This window comes from Pristis pectinata, chromosome 22 (assembly GCF_009764475.1).
Source record: "Pristis pectinata isolate sPriPec2 chromosome 22, sPriPec2.1.pri, whole genome shotgun sequence".
In the NCBI taxonomy this organism is placed as follows: Eukaryota; Metazoa; Chordata; class Chondrichthyes; order Rhinopristiformes; family Pristidae; genus Pristis; species Pristis pectinata.
Window position 1 is genome coordinate 19,743,288 of NC_067426.1, and position 22,855 is coordinate 19,766,142.

The 22,855-nt window shown below is 44.0% G+C and overlaps 1 protein-coding gene across 1 annotated transcript; it reads left to right on the forward strand.

Moving 5' to 3' along the window:
* The first annotated feature begins 282 nt into the window (after positions 1-282).
* LOC127581715 (transcription factor GATA-4-like) lies at positions 283-21,754 on the forward strand. The gene is made up of 6 exons (XM_052036368.1): positions 283-1,107; positions 10,863-11,029; positions 17,281-17,406; positions 18,843-18,930; positions 20,335-20,459; positions 21,110-21,754. The coding sequence occupies exons 1-6, from the start codon at positions 618-620 to the stop codon at positions 21,245-21,247; spliced, it is 1,134 nt and encodes a 377-aa protein (XP_051892328.1). The 5' UTR covers positions 283-617; the 3' UTR covers positions 21,248-21,754.
* Positions 21,755-22,855: the final 1,101 nt, after the last annotated feature.

Below are 22,855 nucleotides of genomic sequence, written 5' to 3' on the forward strand. Positions count from 1 at the left end.
AAACCGGCCACTTGCAGCGTCGGGAAAAGGGGAGAGTGGGGGCGAGGCGAGCGCTCCCTCACCTGGAGAGCAGAACCTGCCTGGACTCTCGCTGGCTGCAGACTCGGGTAAACATCAGAAGAGAAATAAAGACCGCCCCGGGAGGGCTGGGATTGAAAGGGTTAAGCGGCAGATTGACAGCGAGATGCATTCATTGGGAGCCGCTGGCAGGTGGGAGGTTCCACCGAAATCCCCCATGATTTGACTTCCATTTCCTTTCCCTTTTTTCCCTCCGATCTTTGACCAGCTGATGAACTCTGCCTCTCGCTTTCTCACTCGCACCCTCTCTCAGTAAAGTTGTGTCAGTCACCCCCTCCCTCGGCAGATGTCAGTGGTCTGGATCTACTCTCCTGCTCTGGGACGGACTCGGAGCCGCCACCATTTGGCACCAGTTGAGATCGAGAGGACTTTCCACTAAAGGACATCTATTTTCAGTGGGAGGGGTGGGGGTGTCAACGCTGTGCGGCCGTGAGGTGAGCCCGGTCCCGGTGTCCCGGGAAATCAAGGCGGGTGGTCACTGCTGAAGTCTCTCTCAGTGCGGGACTGCCCTCCTATTGCCCCGGGACCCTGCCCCGGAGATGTACCAGGGTCTGGCCAATCCCCCGCCGTACACGGCGCACCCTGACCCGGTCGGGGCTTTCCTGCACTCAGCCAGTTCCGCCGTCTACGTTCCGAGCACTAGGATGACCAGCGGGCTCTCGGGGTTCTCCTACCTGCAGGGCGGCTCCCCCCAGCAAGGCAGCCCGGTATCGCCGCACCCATCCTGGGCTCAGTCGCAGGCTCAGGCGGCGGGCAGCGAACCTTCGTGCAGCCGCAACCCTGGTTCCTTCTCTTCCAGCCCGCCCATCTCCAGCGGAACCCCCGCCTTCAGCAGCCCTCTGTCTATCTCCTCGGCCGCCGCCGCCGCCGCCGCCGTGCGGGACCAGGTCAGCATCAGCTGGACCCTCAGCGGCTCCTTCCCCAACCACTACCCGCAGTACCTGAGTTCGGAAGCGGCCACCGCCTGGAGTCCGGCTCCCATGGACAATCCTGCCTTCAGCCTCATCCCGGCTCGCAGGCACGGCGAAGGTAGGAGCTAACTTTTGTAGAGCTCTGTTTGTACATTGGGGGATGTGGGGGAAATGTCTTGCCAAATAAAAGTAGAGGCGCGGGTGCAGCGAGAAGGGACTGGGGTCGCTCTGAACCCATTTATTTTTTGCTCAAATAACCGTTCAGGACGTTCCTCTTGTTCTGTTCGCCGGCGGATCACTACTACAACTCATCGGCCTCTTCTTCCACGAACTGTCTTTATAACGAATCTTATCACCGGCAGGTTTAGGCAGGGGAGAGAATCAAGAAACTTATTTCTAAAGCTTAATACAGCTGAATGTTGACATTTTAATTTGTGTTCTCTGCAGTCTACAACTTGGAGATGTGAAGGCTATTGTCATAACTAAAGGGCTGATGCTATCTACCGCTTTGATAGACATCACCGGTGTAATAGGGTGGGCTTTACAGTTGGACTAAAATCGATAATTCTGATAGCTTTAAAGAAACGTTAGAAGTAACCTCAGTTGTAAAAACCGTAGTTTCTCCGTTTAGATAATGAAAATATGTTACTTACAAACTGTGACATTCTCGCCCATTTTTGAAAGCAAATGCGACACATTATATGATGTGACCAAGTAATTTTATAAATATTCTTCCAGGCGTTAGTTCTCGTAATCTGTGTTTTCACAAATTGTGCTCAAGCCGTGATTTCTATTCACTGGAATAGGTCAGGACGCAGCACAAGTTGTGTTTTGAATTCAATTGAAACAACATTCACTGTATCTCGATTGCTAAGAGGCGCAACTGGGGCCTTGTAGCAATTTGTATAGATTCCATGCCTGGACTTAAGTAGGACGTACACGTTGGAACCTGAGTTTAACTCAGTAGTTCTGTAGTTTAATCTAGCGACAGTCGAACCCCCTTTTTTTAACAAGTTCGCCATTCTGTACTGAAATTGAATATACAGAAGGAATCTTGAGGACAACCAGCCAGTGTATAAGCACAGGGCATTGGGCTTCGTTTGTTCGGCCTCCTGTGCGGACCACATCACAGGGAGAAAATACAAAAGAGGAACAAAACCTTTCTGGCGCTTGTGATGTAACATTAGTTTATTTTGATGTGTGTTTTTGAAACGCTATACTGTTCTGTTGCCCTAGCTTACAGCGTGTGTCTTCTGACGTTAAATTAATCAAACTGTTAAACTCAAAAGGTAACTGGTCAGTCTGTAACAGAGCATGGTTGGGAATTGTCAACATTACTTGGGTACAGTTTCCGGTAATTAAAAGGTAATCGAGCGGCTGAATTTACAGTCAAGACCTCTCTATGCAGAATATTGTCTACCTCGCACCCCTACTTAAGAATTATAAGTTCATTGAATTGATAGTGTTATCCCTCAGGTGTAGAACATACTGAGAAACGGGCCAGGTAACAACTAGAAGCCCACTAGCTAATAACTTGAATTTTGTATCCAGATGTTGCTCTTAATGGATGATATGGTATTTGTTTTCTTAAGGAACCAATGCCATATATTCCAGGTAAAATTAGTACACTTCCCCTGCAATTCCTTCCTGATTTCTTGATTTGCACTTTAAGGGTCGGTAGCAATGGCTGGCCGCAATGTTTATTTTCGTTGAATTGTGTCGAAGTTTTCACATTCTTCGCGTAATGTCTGTATTTAGGTTTTCAATGTAGTCCGTTGTGGCGGCTCGGCTCTGTTTCGCGGGGAGATGTAAACGTCTTTAATGTATATTCTGCATAATAGCCCAACGATGAGAAAGAGCGGGAGTGGAGTTGATTGGGGCTGGGATGGGTATTCGGCCCATTGAAGGAAATAACACTTTTGACAACATTAAAATATGTTTTACCAAACCCCGTCAGGGTTTACAACTTTCCTGATATCTTGGTCCCCAGCTCCCCGGAAATGCGGTAAGAATATACCTGTGTATATGTGTTTTGTTATATTATACTATCATTTTCTTCGGCCATTTGTAGGGTTTAGATTATTAAAAATACCAAGAAGTGAGGGGAACCTACGCTTCTAGCATCCAATCTTATACATTTTTATGTTAGACGAACAAGGAAAAGTTGCATAACCCAGAGGTCGTGTAATTTCTAAACGTGAAAAGTTTGACATATATCCGTCCACTGATGCGGTCTGTTGCTAACAGATAGCGGAAAGTAAGGGTGATTCAGCAGAACATTTTATTCCGAGTCCTGCTCGGTCTTTGCAGGCCGTGTTGGAGCGGAGTTGCTGCTTAGTTTAAGGGGAGTAGGTTTCCTTTGTTCCAACAGAATGATTCGGCTATGAGTGGGAGAGTTACAGGAAAAGGTGTTTGGCAGGAGCGGGACATGTTTAGTATCAGGAAGGGAATCATGGAAAGTTCTGTTTTTTTTAGCTGAACTTGAAAGATTTCGTTTGTTGAAATATAAAGCGTTACTGAATGTTATTGAAAAAACAGGGCCCGTGGGTAGTGCCTTCGCCTGAAGGATATGATCACCGTTGCGAGCTCCGGTCAACACACAGTAGTGAGCAAAATACACGCTCGCAATTTTCTAAAACAATTTTTAATGTTCACGTCTAACCGTCACATACGATTAAAGCAAGCTGCTGTTTTTTTTAAAATAGGATTTTCAAAAGATTAATTAGCTTGGTTGGTGCCACGTTGTATGATTCCCGTAACTATAAGGTGGTTCGCGAATTGGGTTTGAGATCCTTTCTTGAATTAAGACGTTCTCGTCGGTTTAGTGCTGAATATTCTCTTTCTAAAGATACACAGACCACAATCTATCCCCAGTCTCAATTTGCTTTAAAATACGAACACGGCATTGCAGGAAACAACAATGTTTGCCTTCAACTGGAGTTGGGATTGTTCAGACAATTAAGACACAACAGGTTGCTGACGGCCGATAGATCACGCAGGGAATTGTTTCGTGATTAGGTTCAAAATCTGGAAAGTGCCGGTGCGCAGGATCCCCAGACCCATTGCAAACTCATCCAGGGCGTAATAGATTAGATCTGATCCCGCAGTAATATTTCCAAAATAATGCCACAATAATTTCCGTCCAATTCTAATTCGTGATTTTTTTCGTGCCTCGTACAGGTAAAGGCACGGAGAATCTCATTTGTACTAAATTAAAAACTAACTGGGAGTAGGGGGTGGGGTTCCGAGAAGGGTGCAACTTGATCCCCGCACCATTCCCTACCCTAAATTCTCACCAGATAATTTCGGGTTCAAGGCCTGGTGAAACGATTGACATTGTGAAAGCAAAGGGCAGGAACACCTGAAAATGAACAAAACCAACTGAGAAACAAGTATACTAATTGCTCTGCCATAGGGACATTTTGAAGGGGCAAAGTAATTAATACAATTGTTTCTCAAGTCAAAGCAAAGTTTGAGGAACTATCAAAATGGGCCGGGCTCAAAGTTCGGAGGATTCTGTCGGATGCAATGCACCAACCATAGGGGAGGGAAAAACCTTAACACTGCACCAAGATACAGGGATCACTGGTTTTTGTTTTGGTATCGTATTGTGGAACATTGCGGTACATTCTGAACCGATCCCAGTATCTCGGGACAGTTTACAACTTTCACCCGCCTTGATTTTTTTTTCCCTTACACACATTGGGAGGGGCGGCAGGTGGGGGCGGGGAGGGCGATCCTGTGCAAAAGGGAACAGATTGCGTGGGTAGAAGTAGAGCCGGGTATCTTTGCCCTTTTTTTTACCACCAGTCACCACCATCCATTTCTTAACTTTCCGCCCTCCTTGCAGTTGGATCCCGTGACCCCGTCCGAGAAGAGATTATTTGGGAAATATCGGCAGGCTGGATGCGAGGGTGCAGTGGGGCCGAGGGATGAAGGGTGTCAGGCCAACCGTTCACCTGCCAGTTCTAGATATTAACTGATTCCATCTCTATTCCGCTAAAATGGCGATATAAGGGGAGGGAAAGGCAGTTCGATTACAGCGCTGCAACCTTCTGCAATGTTCAGTTGGACAGACATTGAGTGGAATTACATTACCCGTTTTCTTTGTGGGCGAGTTGTGTGTGGCATTGATTTATTCTGAAATCTAGTTATCCAATGTACCTTCCTGATTTTGACGCAGGATGGTTGGTATTCGTGAATTTTAAAACACAGAGCAGCCTGGTACCTGGGTTTATGGCGTGTGTTACAGGTTCCACACCTTACCGTCAAGTCCTCTCACGATTAATTATGTAAAAAAGACCACGCATCAATTTTGCACTTTACTTGCTTCCCGCCATGGGATAATATGCCCAATTTCAATTATTATTTGCATTTCACTTGGAAATAAAACTTTATTTATTTTTCTTGCTGAATTTCAATTAGACATTTTGGTCTTGGTAAATACCCGCCACGAATAATGGTTACAAAAGCAAAAACTGTGACAACACTCGAGAGGTCAGGCAGCGTCCCTGGAAGGAGAAACAGTTAGCGTTTCACGTCCAAGACTCTTCGTCAGGACTAATTTTGATTTTCACCAACAAGGGTTCAACAAGTCGGAAGCCGTTGGTGTTCAAATTCATCTGAAGATGTTGTTAATAATTTAGATATCGCAGGACTTGAGAATTGTTTCGGGCCCGTTGATAACTCGGCGCCCGGGGGGAGTCAGATTGTGTAAATGTTTCCGTCCTTTCCCCCGCCTCCGTCTGAAAGCAGCAGCAATGGGGAAAGGTAGCACCTTGCAAAATGCTCAGTCCTGTTCAATAGAATCCCCAGTACTGTGAACAACGCAGACGGAAACGGAACGGAGAGATTAACTGTTCTCCTTCCCAGGGAGATTCACCTTCTTGTCAGACATGGGGTCTGGGTAGAGACTTCTTTCTTCAAACCGAAATTCAACGCCTCGGGAATGCAGATACTCGAATGATTGCGTAGAGACTGATAGTGTGGCCAGGTTTATAGTGAGGACAAAAATGTATATTATAGATCGTATCGAACAATTTCTTGCCATCAAACAATGGACAGCACTGCATCAACTCTGTTCTGAGCTATAAAGTCGACGGAAATTACGCGAGTTTGGGAGCAGACTTCTACTGTTGGAGACACTGCTTTGAGTAATGCCCTCGGGAAGAATAATGCAATTCTGAGAGTGCAATGGATGAGAGTAGAGGAGCGGCTGGGATCAGTATCGGAAAAAATCTGAGACGGGGAGAGATATGAACCGGAAAGGGGACGGAGACTAAGGGGGAGGTTGGGGAGAGATAGACGGGCGAGAGGTGACTGTCTGTTTAATATGCACTTTAGACTCAGAATCACGATCACACCTCTACTCCTCTCCTCTCCGTAGTTCACATCACAAACGTAGCCCACAGACTCACAGCTGCCGAGATATTGAAGTCAATCCGAGGATTTATCGAAAGCCCGAATTATGTGTCGCGGCACATAAGCTTTTGAGAAAGCTGCAGTATTTCAGACGTAATTAAGATTTCTTTTCCGATAGTCTGGAATTACACGCCGACTCCACCGACAACACAGAAGGCTGTCAGGACTGGTTCCGTTTTCACAAAGTACACGCCATGCCCCTTAAAGAATGATTCATTGGACCCGTGGCTTTTTCGCAAGGCACAGGCGTAATTAAATATTCTTTGATCACATTCTTAAGCGAAAAATATAACGTTTTCTTCCCAATCAAATACTCCTTAGAAATGTGCACTGCTTCATCCCGAAGCAGTCAGTCGGTTTCCACGTCCAGACCCCAACATCTGGGTCTCAGTTCGCAATAGTAGCAGAATTAAAAACATCTCCTAAAGTTCAGCTCGGTAGTTCTGCGTCTTGAACCTGCCGGGGTCTTCTATATTATCTTCCTTTCATGAATATAATGAACACAGTTTTTAAGTCAACAGCTCACTGTTTTATTTGACTCCAACGCCCTTCCATATTCCGGCCAAATTCTACTGCTGCTCACCAATTAACTCATTTTCCCCGTCTCTGGAAGAAACCTCAGAGGTGTTGGGCCGGCAATCCAATCTTCCTTAATTATGTAATTTAATAATTATATCTCCTCAAATCTAACTCATCTAACGTGATTATTTTTACAGCTTCTCAAATGGAATATTAAATATCGCAGCCACCGGCTGCTCAGCTTCATTAGAAGCGGGAAAAAACTTTCTTTTGTGCAGGCCCATGGAAACAATTTGACCAGCGTTAGGCAGTAAATAAACCGAACCAAATGTAAGAGACGGTTGTTTCCTGAGCGTTGGAGTCACATTCCCACACCGTCCAATATCTCAGCCGTTCCTTTCGGTAGATTTTCCCCATATTTTGCCCCTTGTTGATGATACATTTTTTTGCCAGAGAGACGGGAAATGTATTGGACGAAGAAAATTGATACCCGTTATGTGTGGGAAAGGATAAGATTGGATATGAAACTATGTTCACTCTCCCTGTAAAGCATGGAAGTCGCAAAATCCGCTTTCAATCCCTTTCACTTAATTTGGGGAATTTTTACCAAAAAATAATTGTGAAAGAGCACACGATTTTTATTTAAATCTATTCCTACGTCAAGTTGTGAGAACAGAGTTTAGCTAATATTTTATTATTTACGTGAACAATAAATCACTGACGGCGTTGAAGTCACGTCAATGAGATGTGGGTAAATGGAATGGTTTTATAAAGCCCGGTCGGAATTGCTTTGACCGGCTCCTGGAGAACCATTCTCACCGGGGCTAAGTGTCAGAGCGGGGGTGGGGGGACGTACACAAGTAAGTGAGGGATACCTGACACCTGATCTGCCACCGAATCATGTCTTCGATTAAACTAAGAGACTTTAGTCTGACTGATGCTTGAACAACTGTGACAGCGCTTGTGATCGGCGGTTAGTGAAAATTGTGCGACCTGATATTGAAGTGGCCGCGGATCAGGACCTTATCCGTTGGTCCCCATCTGTAAACCTTCATAAAGACTGATAAACTTGCCTACAAATCCAAAGTGATTGTACGGGTCATTTTTGTAACAAAGTGACATCTTCAGATAGGGCTGTCAGTTATTCGTTATATCTGTTATATATGAAAGTTATACTGAAGTTCTGTATAGAAATTGATTTCATCAATCATTCCACTTTACCTAAGCGCAGATGAATGAATTGCAATCAGTATGCAGTTGAATGAATCCTACTTGCGTTTCACCTGGACTGTCCTGAACATGAGATGGTGGCGGGCTAGTCTGGGCTAACTTGACAGGTTAAGTTGCAGAGTTTTGTTTGAAAGCGTCCCTCTGTCTCTGAAACCAAAGCTTAAAGCCGAAGGAAAATAATTTCTTTTCGCCATCAGTTGTGAGATGAGGTTGATTACAGACCCTTCATTAACATTCAAAGAAGGATCGGATGTAGTGATGTAGAACGAGCTGGAGCTGTTGTTCTGGAAAGGCGTTGGGGCAGATTAGCAGTCCAATTATTTATGACGCGTTATACCTGAGCTGAAAGTTATTGATAATTAACAACAGGCACTCAAAATAACTAACCGGTTCCTAACTTTGCTGTCCAGCCGTCGTCGTTTTGTTGGACATAGGAAGGGCACGGAATGGCCGAGGAAGAGTTGAGTGCCTGTAGTGGACATCACGATGGCTTTTCCACATTTTCCCCACTCGGGACTGTTAGCACCTCTTTCTACCCAATGCTGTGTTTGATACCATAAATAATTCGCCACCTGATAAAATCTTACTGAATTTAAGTCAATTGGAATCTAGACTTTCGCCTCTCTGCGCGGTGAATTGCATTGAGCTCGTAGTCAACCCTAAAATATAAAACGCGGCAAACACAGTGGCCAACTGTGTACTACCGAGGAAAGAAAAGGGTTGGTTTCGTAAAGACAGAAGTCAACTGAACCTCTGTCCAAAATCAGGGTACAACTGTCACCAAAACCAAGCTGAGTAAGATTCCCTGGAGGAATTTCATCCCGTCTGACTTCGGAGACATTTCGAAACCTGGACCAAATTTGATGTTGGCATCCAGGCAGGTGGGGTTTCACACTACACTAACTGCACTTAGGGTGAAGCTAGTCCAAGGCGCAGGTCTGAAACAGTGACCTGGAGCACCATATCTCAGTTGAGCGATCATCAATTCCTATCCCGGGTGCAAGAGGAACCATTGAATGAAGATTTTTGCACAGATGCGTTGTAATCATTGTTACTTAAAGTGAATTCCACATTCAGCTTTTGTCTTCAAGACTGAGATACATGCCCTTCAAGCTACTAAATCTTGGGCACAACTTCTAACCCGTTACCTAATAACGGTCTTCTAAATTATAAATATATAATTATGTTGACGGTATAAAAAGGCCAGCGGTTCTTCCAGGCAGATTGTTTAATTACTTAAATTTAAGTTATGTTTCATTAAAACTTTTTGCAAAGTTTCCAAGGTGACATTGCATTATGTGTCACATTATGAATTCCATACCCGCACAATTACACAGGTGGGCAAGATTCCGCTTTTAAAAGTGCATCCAGAACAACAACGAGACCGTCCACTTGCTGCAAATATTGAATCTTCTCCCGTGATTTTTTTGCACTAAAGAGATATTGGAAAGGTCGAAGCCACTGTCGCCAGTCCCTCAGCCACTCCACTCCCTGGCAATTGTCTGAAGCTGAACCAGACTGTTCACGACCTTAGTGTCCTGTTTGACCCTGAGTTGAGTTTCTGACTCTTACCTCCCTCACTGCCAATTTGATCCTCTGCGGCATCACACTGCCGAAAGCCTCACCTATCCCTCTGTCACTTCCATGCATGAATACTCCAATGCAGCATCAGCGGGCTTTCCTTATTCTACTCTGTTCAGCCTTGAGGACATCCACAGCTCTGCTGCCCGACCACTAATATCGATCAAGTGCCATTGACCCATCGACCATGATGTGATGGCTCCACCACAATTCTAAAATTCTCCTTTCTCTTCGACTACCGTGGTCTTTCCTAACTCTGCAATCCCCTCTAGCATTATAACCCTCTGAGATATTTGCTCCTCCAGTTCTGTATGTTTGCAGTAGCTCCACCACTGGTCGCCCAGCCAAGGGCTATTCCCTCTCTGCTACTTCACCTTTCCTTCCTCATTTAAAACACTCTTCAACCCCCAGCCGCCGGCCAAACCATTGCCCGATGATTTTAAAATCTCACAGGTGACTGGGTGTCACTTTTTTTTGGTTTGGAAATGCTCATATGAAGATCCCTGAAAGGTTTTTACTCCGTGGCCCGAATGCACAGCACTTAGTTTGACCCCACCTAGAGTGCCACTCTCGCCGTGTCAACCCGCTGCTGCACACCAGAGTCATTCATTGCCAATTAAAGCGAACTCCGCTCGGGGTTTACGGTCATGAACGGTCTTTGGTTGGGAAGTATCCCACCCATTCACATTCAGCGACAGGAACTGCAGGCTGGAATTTCTGTAACATCGTTTGTGACTGCTCGCTTGTTGAATGTAAAACCAGTTCCTTACCGCCAATTTCCCACCAGTAACTCGTTCACGTCAATGCCCGACTAGTTATAATTTTCAGTCGAAATGAGAAAGAGAAGTAGTAGTGGACCACTCGGTCCCTCCTGCCTGCTCCTCCATTCAATACTATCTTTGATCGGCGCCATCTTCCAGCACTCGCCTCATGTCCACTGATGCCCTTAATATCGAAAATCCGCCGATCCCTGGTTATGGATAAAATAGATCCGCAGTCCAATATTGTTGGCGTCCTTAGCATGTAGAGCAATAAACTATTACTTAGCTCTTTTATAGCATTTGTTTATATTTCTTCTGCGAGTGTGCCTAGCAGTTACTTTGGAATCTTCTTTCTGCCTAGAACTACTTGATGATGTCCTTGAAGGCCGGGAGTGCGTGAATTGCGGTGCAATGTCCACTCCACTGTGGCGGAGAGATGGAACTGGCCATTATCTGTGCAATGCCTGTGGACTCTATAACAGAATTAACGGGATTAATCGACCCCTTATCAAACCTCTCAAACGGCTGGTAAGATACAGGAGAAGCGTGCAGCATAGCGAGATTGGAGGATTAGGTTGATGCACTGTTGACAGAAAGAAATCATTCTGTATTTTTTAAACAATCATAAACACGTCACCTGAGTAATAATCTCGAAGCGGGCTCTGTCAGTCAATAAATGGCTCCCACACGCCTGATCATCGCGATTGTTCAGCATGAGCTGGAGTCGTTCATGATGAGCAGGGATTTTGTTTCCAATGCTTGTACTCGTTATACTTTAGCATTTGTTTTAGTCAAGTTAGAAGTCCTCGGGAAAGATTTAGAATATTTTCCTTGTTTATAAACGAGTAAAGAAAGTTTAATTAATGATGTTTAAGGAAGACAGTTTAATATGTGTATATCAGCATTCTTATATGCCTTTTTTATTTTGTTTACGAGTTTTAATTCTTTGATAACCTTTGCAATCACTGGTTTTCAGTCATTCAGATTTTTTTTAAAAAATACATTCTTTATTATCAAAAATATCCAATAACAAGATTGAGCTTTGGAAAGCGCAGCTTATGAGACTATCGTTTTGTTAGCAGGAAGGAAATCAGCGCCATAAAAGAAAAGTTCATCTTTTACGCGTGTATACTTCATATTTTTTTATGCCTGTCGAGGTACCTATTCCTTTAGCTTGCAATGATTATTCATTGCAATGATTATTCTAGTAACCGATCGGAATGGGAGGATTTATCTCTCTTTCCGCTCTCCTTTTTTTATCGTCATCCATTGAGACAAGATTGGATTCGGTGCCTTGAATGTAGAAGGCTATTCTTATTTTTTTTAAAAAAACAAGCACGAAATCAGTTGAGCTTAAAATGGTAATATCCAGGAAAATAAGAACATGGCAATAAGGGAAGACAATCTAGCCCTCTATTCAATGAGTTTGTAGCTGACTTTAACCTTGCGTCGAGTTTCTCCATGTTACTACACATATTCATTCCTTCTATCAATCTCAGATTTAACATAAACAATTGAATTAGCTACAATGGCTGTTCGAGGAAGAGAGTTCCAAGTCGACATGTCCTCTGCGTGTAGAAGTGACTTCTAGCTTCGTTCATCCAAACTAAGAACTAGGAGCAGAACTGGGCCATTTGGCTCCTCAAGCCTCCCCCGCCATTCAGGGAGATTATGGCTGATCTTCTACCTCAACAGTCTTCCTGTCCGATCACCATGTCCTTAATTCCTTCAATCCCCAGAAATCACTGATCACTGTTTTGAATACAATCAATAATGAAGTCGCCACAAACTCATCTCAATCTTAGAGTGGCTCCAGTTCTTCGATTCTGCTTCTTGCTCCTCGACTTCCCAACGAGAGTAAATAGGTTATCTGCATTTATCCCGAGTTCTCCAGAATAATTTAAATCAAACCACTCAATTTACCTTTTAACTTCTAGTGAATGTAATATTTTAATCATTTCTCCTTGTAATTGAATCATTGGATTCTAGATATTATTCTGATAAATGTAGATCATACTCGCTGTAAAGCCAATGTGTTCTTTGCAAGATGTTGCGCTAAAACTGCTCACAGACTCCAGGTATGGTCAAATGAGGGCTTCGTACAGAGGTTGAAGGTCTTTGCAGTCCTGTCCATACCCCCATCTCCTGCCGTTCGGCTCATTTCCTGGCCAGTTCGATAATCTTCAGTTCCACGATTTTCAACTTTACCTAATAGTCTCATAAGAGGGAATTGATCAAATATCACCTGGAAGTCCAGGTAAAATCTATCGACATTCACCCGGCCATTACTTTCGTCAGTTCTACAAAAAAAAGTTTTGGAGACGCAGGAGACTGCAGATACTGGAATCTGGAGCAAAAACTAAACTGCTGCAAGAACTCAGCGGCTCAGGCAGCATCCATAGAGGCAAAGGAATGGTCAACGTTTCGGGTCGAGATCCTGCATCAGGACCAAGAGTATATAGTCAGGATCTAGAAGTGAGAGGGATGGATGAGTCAGAGGTCGGTTAGGTGATAGGAGGAACCAGATGAAGGGAGGGGGATGATGGGCAGATGGAGTCAGGTGGGGGAGGCGTGGGGGGGGGGGGAGGGTAACGAGTCTTAATAACGGGGAGGGGTGGATGGAAAAGGTGAACAAAGGGAGAGAGAGACCTTTGGTGGACTGGTGGGAGAGGGAAAGGGACACAAGAGGTAAGAGTTACATGGAATTGGAAAATGCTTTTACTCACACCATTGGGTTATAGACTACACAAGCGGAACATGAGGTGTTATTCTTCTGGCCTTTCCATCCTTGGCATTACACCTACCCCCCCCCCCCCCCACCCGTTATCCTCCCCCATCTGGTTCCATCTGTCCACCTCTGTTTCCACCAATGAGCTGCCAGCCTCTGTCTCAACACTCCCCTCCCCCTCCTGCCCATCATCCCCTGATCCCCCTCATCTGGTTCCACCTATCACCTGCCGGCTTCTTCTTCACCCCTCCCTCTCACTTCAATACACTGGCTATCTTCCCTCCACACAGTTAGTCCTGATGCACGGTCTCGACCCGAAACATAGATCATCCCGTTGTCTCCGCAGATGCTGCTCGACCCGCTGAGTTCTTCCAGTAGTTTATTTTTTGCTACAAAAAAAGTTTTGTCAGACTTTAGCTTTCCTTCGCAAATGCTTGTCGGTGGTCTCTGGCCAACTGAAACTGTCCACAGCGCAGTTATTGCATTCTATATTACGGACACTGGTAGTTTTTCAACAGCAGAGGTTGGATAACCTGGGCCACAATTCACTAGTTTTCCCGTCTCGTGCTTCTTCAAGAGGAGATAATTTAGCTTCTGGGCCATGTTCTGACAATCATGGTTGATCTATGTCTTAACTCCAGCTACCGGACTTGGTTCCCCAACCCTTGCCTAAGGCAAATCTATCGAGGGGATCTGATTGAAACATACAGGATTATTAAGGGATTGGACAAGATAGAGACAGGAAATATGTTCCAGATGTTGGGGAAGTCCAGGACCAGGGGCCATGATTTAAGAATAAGGGCTAGGCCATTTAGGACAGAGGTGAGGAAAAACTTCTTCTCCCAGAGGGTTGTGAATTTGTGGAATGCGCTGCCTCAGAGGGCAGTAGAGGCCAATTCTCTGGGCACTTTCAAGAAGGAGCTAGATAGGTTTCTTATAGATAGGGGAATCAAGGGATATGGGGACAAGGCAGGAACAGGATATTGATTGTTGGGGATCAGCCATGATCTCAAAATGGCGGTGCAGACTCGAAGGGCCGAATGGTCTACTTCTGCTCCTATTGTCTATTGTCTATTGAATTAGTCTCCCCACATTCTACCCCAATAACATTCAAAACATTTAATCAGCTTAAATAAGTTTCTTATGAAAGTATTTCCTTGAGAACAGCTTTCTCCAGTAACCGAATGTCAAAAAGGATTCTCCAGTTATCTGTTAAACTGGAATAACGTAATGTTCTAAACCTGCTATACCTGGTCTTTAGTAAGCAGTATTAGCAACTGGGTTAGGTCTAGCCATTTCAAACCTCTAAAGGAAGGAAATGGTGCAAATTTTGTGGTTAGCAACCTTTACACTAGGCCACTTAACCAAGACAATTTGACGCTTGATGTAAAATGTAAATTCTTATTGGTTCCAAAAAGAAAACACATTATACAATAGCTTCCATTCGGATAAAGCCTGGTTGCAAAGTAATGATTCCTTTACGGTTATCGTGACAGGCAAATATAAATTGTCATTCGAGCATTATAAACTAACTAATTCATATGCAGGAGGGCGTCACGTGGTTATTGCAATTCCGAAGGCAGTTCGCGCAGCACTATTTGTTCTATCGCCGTGTAAATAAAAACCTTGAACTCCTACACAAAAAGCATATTTTACATAATGTCATTTTAGTTTTTAGGTTGAACAATCCAGTAGTTTCGATGCGAGAACTGTTCGAGCTCCTAATGTTGTGGAGTGCACGATAACAGGTCACATTATTCACACTGGACTTTCATAGAGCTATTTTTGCAGGAGGGATGATGATTTACTGAGCGTCATGTATCTATAATGTTTTTGTTTAATTTGTGAGATAGTTATCCTCATTTAATCCACATATCGTCCATACATCTGGAGAGCTCATTATTAAAAACTCGTGGCAAAATAATTCTTCTCACTGGATCCTCTTATCCGAGCTTAAACTTGCCCTGACAGAAATGGAGGACCTACAAACACGTGAAAGATAGTTTACTGCAGTGAATGGATGAACGTAGCAAAACTGGTCAAAAGAACGTTTCGCTGATTTGCTGGAGGGGTTTGGGTTTAATTCTCAGCTACACGCCAGACAAATACTTTGAGTTCAAATATAAAATAGGCCTGTGAAACTTTTTTTCTGTAAATTAATATCACTAACAAAGTAATTAATATTGTGTTCGGGTTCACCGGTGACACTTATTTTAAACAAGTAATTGTTAATGTTTAAGGTCCCCAATCCAGTCATTAATCAGCCACCTGATAAAGGAAGCAGGAATTTCATTCACATGTTGAAATGGGATTTTTTAGCCTTTGGTTTATCAACAGCGTAGCTGCTACGATAATATAGTGTCTGTGAAATGTAACCTGGATGAGCCGTGGCTTACTTGGACCACTCCCAGTTCAATGTGTGCTCAGTATGATGTCAACTCGTTAATGTGGTACCAGTGGGACAATATACTCATGTCCGTTACTCGGCTAATAAGATGAAGATTAAAACAACATCTCAATGTTTGTTTTATTGTTACTTTCTCACCGCTCGCTCCTAGAATAGAATCCGGAACCCAGACCAAATATGTGCTCAGCGTTGATCCTTGGCCAGACCCACTAAACGGAAAACAAGATATTTGGTCAATTATTGATGAATTGTCAGTCCAGGTTCCAGATAAGCGTTGCCACCTGTTCACGTTTAGACACGTTAATCCTCTCTTTGAATGCATGCTCCTGATATTTAAAAATATGCAAATCAGGCAGGGGTGGACTTTCCACTTTGACCCTGCTCCTTGCGATGCGAAAGCATTTTATTTATTAACGCCGTGATTATCAGAAAACACGAGACATGATCCAATGCCCTCCTCTGACCTCGTACTGCCTTTCCCAGCCGGAGACGGCAAAATGAGCGTCAATTCCTCTGAAGGAAAATATTGCCTTCCTCTGCTACATTCCTGCTTCCCTTATTCCGTCCTAAGATCGTTGTGGGTGGAACTAGCTATAACGCGACATGGTTCTCCGACCCAAGGGAAAAAGGAGCAGGGGGAGTAACCCGGAGGGAAAGGCAAGCCATTTTAATAATAAACCGGATTTGGTAGCCGCAAGGGATATCTAATCTGTTGGGGAACTGTACAGAAGAAGAGAAAGGCGAGCGAACACAAACAGCAGGCTCTCCCGTCCTGTGAGGAATATGTAACTAACTGATGTTTAATGTGAAAATAAACAGGCGTCAAATAGAAATAGATCCAAGCGTGTTTCAACTACTGAGTTTACGCATTCCGTTGCAGCATTGCCAGACTTTCCCCCTTTCCCTGGAATAAGCGCGCCCTCGCCAAATTGAACACAACTGTGTTCTTTCACATCTTTGCCTCGCAAGTTGTGATCAGACGGCTGGCAAACTGGGAACTGCAAATTTTCTTTTTAAAATAAGCACTTGGCAGAAACAGCCATATTCAACAGGTTTCTGCTTCTGAATTCACACGTAGGTCAATTATATTAACCAGTCTTCTGCAGTAACTCATTAATATTATTGTTGTCCCAGCACACCTTGGAATAACAAAGCTGCCCCCTCAGCCTTCGATAGAACAGTACACGCCCTTCGTGAGGTCAACCATTTAAAAGCACATAACTAACAAAGGCCACTATGCATTATTAAAGTCTAACAGCTAGTCTTAATAGCTTTACTTATTAAGCAATAGTCAATATTAAGGTATATTGGCTTGACTGTCAGATAGGTTAAATGATTTACGGATGAGACCAAAGGTCTAATCTGTCATTGTTCTGTCAATACATTGGATACAATTTAAATGGTTCTTGAACCAAGGCAATCTGTGGTGCTAAAGGTTACTGTGAACCAGAGAGCCATTGGCAAAGTTGTTTCTTGGATTCCTAGAAAGTCTTGCACAATAGCAGATACCAAGTTTTTCAATCTGGAGACTGAAATTTCCTCTCTATAATAAATGTTCCTGCTCATTTGGAAAGTACAGAGAATAGAGTTTTATTTCAAAATGCCTGTTATTCGTGGACAGTAACGACGTCGCTTCTCTTTTAGTCTGCATCTCGGAGAGAGGGACTCTCCTGCTCCAACTGTCACACCACTACCACCACCCTGTGGCGGCGCAATGCGGAGGGAGAACCTGTCTGCAACGCCTGCGGGCTCTACATGAAACTTCACGGGGTGAGTAGACACGGAAAGGCGGAGCACGGTTCCCAAGTGCGTCACACAGCAGAACCCGGACCAGCGATCATCCATCACTTGTAATCAACACCCACACAATTAAGGCAGTGTTACCTCGGTTTGTTCGGTAAATGTTAGTCCACGACGGAGAGAGAATTTGGACCCCAGAAAACTGAAGATGTTAAAAAAAAGTGCAGGCGCTGGAAAACTGAGGACTGAATTTAACTTTGGTTTCGGCTGAGAACAAAGGCACCGCCTTGGGATATTGAAGTACCCTGGGTCTATGTGGAAATAAAATGATGGAACTTAAATCAAGGCTTTTGCTACATCGCTTTGCCCCCCGAATCACCTTCCTTGACTGTCAATGCCCCCAAAATGAAACTTCCAATGTTATTCACTCGGTTTCTTTTACAGCTCGGATTTATACATAGATGCATAACCAATACAATTATAAAATGTTTTGTTTGCTAAATATTATGTATCATTTCTAAGGTCAGGTAAGCAGATATTGGCAGCGGAAAAACACACACACACCAGCTGAAGATCATTTTCGTAGGGACTTAGTTAGTGCCCCCCCCCCGCCCCCCCCCCCGGGCCGAGTCAGCAGGCCGGGGGCTGGAATTTCACAACATGAACTGAACCACAGGCTGGAAGAACGGTGAAGCACCGAGGCGGGTTCGTCCTGCCACCCCTTGCGTGAGTTGTGACGCCCGGACACTATCTGCTCCCTCAGACGGACATAAATGATCTCATGGCACTATTCTGAAAGAGAACAGAGGCGTCATCCTTGGTGTTTACTCCTCAATCAACACTAATTAAAACAAATTATGCGATCGTTATCACGTCGCGAGAGTGTGCGGCGCAAAAACCCCCGATCCATAAGACGCCACAAATGCAGACTTCGTTTTTCGTTAAAAATCTTATTCTGATAGGAATTTAGACGAAAATGAAAAAAAAAATGCTCGCTGCACTTGACTAAGGGTAAGAGTGCCGAGATTAAGGCCCCCCACACACGTTGCAACACCATATGCCACAGCAGTGTTATTTCTTGAATAAATATGCACTGTCCTCCTATTTTAGTTCAGCGCGTTGTCCCACATACCAGCTCCTAATTTAAAGATAATCGAGAGGCGAAGCGACTGAGCAATAGCCTGATTTAAATTCCATCACTTTGTTTCTAAATGGATCCAGGGTATGAGTTACACAGCGCCACCTGACACGTGAATAAAGTTACAGTCAGGTTCACGTCAGTCTAATGCAGGTTTACTATAATTGTCGAGTGCACGTCACCTCCACACTGACTCAATGTGGTATATCAAAGGTAATGATACATAGTTACAGCACAGAAGGAGGCCGTTCGGCCCACCAGGCCTATGATCTGTCCTTTCCTCACACTTTGCTTGGCCGTTTCACCGAATTTTCGCTTCGCCTGATAGATACCGCGACCTTTAGCAATGAAAAAAGAGGGAATTCAGACCAGGAAGCGGAAACCAAAGAATGTGAACAAAGACACATCCTCCGCTGGTAAGCAACAGTCAGCAGCACTGCTGAATTTAATCAGGCGGTCGTTCAGCTTTTAGTCTGAGCAATAGAATGGAACGGTGGAATAATGTACACCAGCAAGCTTGAGACTGATGAAGCCCTTTTACCTGGAAATACCTTTAAAAATCCTTGTTCCATGTAAACATTTCCAGCCAATCTACATCAACGCAGGTTCCATTAAAAAAAATTCATATAGCATTTCAAATGATAGAAAGTTTAAAATAATGACGCGATATTTAAAGGGAAATGCCAGTGTTGGCACAGATTATATAATTATGCCAAAGGGCATCGAGGGGCGTAGGTGTGATAGAGACTTCTCCGAGGAACCCCTGGTCTAGAGATGGGTTGGTGTGTCTCAAGGGACGGGACTCGGTTGGTCGAGGCTGGTTCAACCCACGACGTTACGTTCGAGAGCACGCTGCCGAAAATCTCAGCAGCGAGCCGGGGTGTGGAGACAAGGGTGCTGTTGAATTGGCATTGCCTCCACACTCTTTGTCGTCAAAGGTCGGCAGTCTGCTGCCGGAGGATCAGTGAGAGGAACGATTGGTGGTCAGCCCTGCTGGGCAAGGTGGGGTTGGTGGGTTTGCTTAGTCAGTTGGTGGGAGACAACCTGCCTTGGTAGCTGGTAATCGTTGGTAAGGGGGTAGGGTTGCAGTAGGTGTGGGAGCACAGGTTTACCCATCAATGTGGTATTGGCAGTAAGGTGATTGGGGGAGGATTAATGGTTGGCTGATGCAAACTCTGTCTGGGGGGTTCTGCGGTCAGAGGGGTAGTCGGTGGCAAAATGCAATCAAGGATCTTGTGGTGCATGTGCTGGTCAGTGGCTGGGAGTGCGGTGGTCGGCGGCCGGGAGTGCAGTGGTCAGCGGATCGGTGCTGGGGGACAAGTTGGGTGAGAACAAGCTTGACTGCGGCTGGGTGAGGATTGGGCCGGGGAAGGTGTGTGTTGGGGATGGCGGGGTGGGCTGCTGGTGGAGAGACAGGCACATACCCACCTTAAACGGGTCCTACCTGCGTCGGATTCCCATCCCTACCCAGGACTGCTCAGACAGGGTCCCTTTAAGTCACGCACAACAGGATTTCCCAGGTGGCATGAGAGTCCTTTCTGCGGGCGATGCTGGCAGTGGATGCTCATGGGGAAGTGCGTCTGCTTCACATGCTGTTGGGCACCTTTGCACTGGCATGTCAGATGCAGGGAGGTCCCCTAACAACAATAACAGGCCCTGTAACCTACATGAAGTCCCCTATTTTCAATAGTATTTCATTTTGCTGTGAAATTGGATCACATGGAGCACAAAATGTGATGCTGCCGTGAATTCTGAATACGTTTAAATTAGATTTAATCGATACAAATCTGATATTTCTATGTTATCTCTTTGTCTTTCAGCTTCCTTTTCAAGTTTGCCATCCACCCCAAGTAGTACTACTGCTGGTGCATTAGAACTTATAACACCAAAGACGGAGCCAGGGCTTTACTCATCTGCATGCAGAGTCCAGAGGGTTAACACCCAGGTAAGTCCAGTAAACGTGGAGAACCTGGTGGGTCACTTTTCCTTTGTCCACTGGGTTCCTGGAAGATGATTCAGATGTCATCTTTTGCAATGTGGAAAGAAAAAAAACAATGTGTTACAAGAGTTAAGAAGGTAGAGATTCTGGCTGTGTGACAGTAACTCCACCTATGACTTGGCTTCACCATAACTCTGTCTGAAACCTTGGACCTAGTTCAACATCATATTGCAGGAAACTTTTGTCTGTGGTCGGTGTTTCTACCCGTCCAGGAGAGGAGGCAGATTCCGCTGCTCCTAAATGGGGGGCTCTCAGGGTTAGAGATCTGCATCCACAGACAACAAAGTGGATGGGAGAGTAAATCAAGCAATGTGATAAGGATTTGCACATTACATAGGTGGAGATCTGGTAATCCTCTTGGTACTTGAAGGGATCTCTCCTGTTCCTCCTCAGTTGCAAGAATGCAATCAAAGGTGTTTACTTCATTGACCCAGCCTTCTTGCCAACTTTTCCCTGCCAGGTTACAAGTTTACGCAAAATTTCTTTGGGTCAAAATGTTAATACTGAACCATACCAACAATGCAATGTTAACATAAGTGACACATCCGATACTCCCAATCTTCCACTTCAACACCTCCTCTAACCTTTATTTTCAGGACACTTTAGGGGCAGGTGGCAACAGTCTTTGCTTCAGCATTCCAGCTTTGAAACTGACAAACTCAAGTGAACCAAGCACTAGTAGAGAATCCAAGGGAGGCAAATCCTACCCCTTTGGCAGCATGGAGCTGGTCTGACACCAAAGAGACCGCTACTGCAATCCTCTCAAAGCTACATTTTCATTGATGGAGTTTGCAACTGAGATTCATTTTATCTGAATGAAAACTGGAAATGATAAAGAAGATAAAAGAATGCCAGGAAGAGAAATCAAATGGAATGCTGGGTCATATCACGTTATAATTTAAAAGAGTGAGTGTTGCAAAAATGATGTCTTATTGCTAAGGCTTAACACCACCTAAATTCTCTGTAGGTGACCTTGGCGCAATTCTGATCCAACATTGTTTGTAATTAAGTGCCTTTTTTTGGACCACCATTTGCTGTATGTCTCTAACTTTCCACTTGAAACGGATATATTTGGAGTGTGCTCCCTGGACAGTTGCACATATGGAACAGTTTGAACAGACCTTGCCTCTGGTAAAAATACATTTGCATTTCATTGAGAAATTATTTTTTCTTAGTGTAAGTAGTTCTTGTTCAATTATGGATGGTTCAGGCTAATAATAAAATGCAACTTAATAAATTCATATTGTCTCTTGGCTAATAGTGTCATGCCTGCAATGTGTCTATTGTATTAATCAAAGTGGGATAAGGTGCAACCTCTTTAGACTAATGCCCATAATTCTTTGGGTGGTTACAGAAGGAAAACTGGAGCATTTAATAATATCTTTGTGATTGGGCTTTCAAGATTGTTTGCTTGTTTGTATGAATGCATATGAACACAGCATGGAGTCAGAGTATGTTGAAAGGATGCAAGGTAAAACTATCTATTCTTCTAATAAAAATATTTTCAGGAGGAGCATTGCACACTTTTGTAGTCAATTAGGGGCATTCATTGTTACACAGATCAGTGAGGCACATGAAGGAAACTATGCACACAATAGCCCATTTCTGGTTTTGCAAGAAAGACTAGAATAATTTGACAAGCAAGAGTAAGGTGCTAAACTAAGATGAGGCATAATCTACCCATGGAATGAAGGGTATGCACAATAAAGGATTCTTCTAGGGAAGCTGAGTGGCAAGAAAATCAAATTGGATGCATTACATAATGTGTCACAAACTATTGGTATATTCATTGTTGTATAGTCCAACAGATTGAACAATGTCCTTATTAACAATAGGTGGACTGAAGATAACTTTACAGATACGTGGTCATGATGAAGAAATGTGCTCTAGGATCTCAATGGACACAAAATTTACCACGCTCATAAATTACCTTCTATATGTGAATAAAAAGCACATTCACTTGCAGCAAATGACAGACAGCACCTGATTTCTATGGAAATATACTATCTCAGATGCATACCATTTCTCAGGTAGCTAATATGTGTTAGCTACATTTGAGGAATGGCATAGAAGCACTCTTGTATTTTTTTAAAAATTGTTCTTTTGGAGGAATGAGTTTGACTTTGCTTAAATTTAAACTTAAGAGACCTTAAGAGACCTTTAAAAAAAGAAAATGTTGCATCATTATTTACACTTTGTGAGTCATGCATTGAACAAATTGATATTGTCCTTTACATATGGCTAAATAGTTTACTTCTAAAGCCTGGAATTTCTAAAGTGGAGACAGTAGCAATTTACAGCATTTATGCATGAGCGGTTATACACGTCCAACTTGTTCTGCT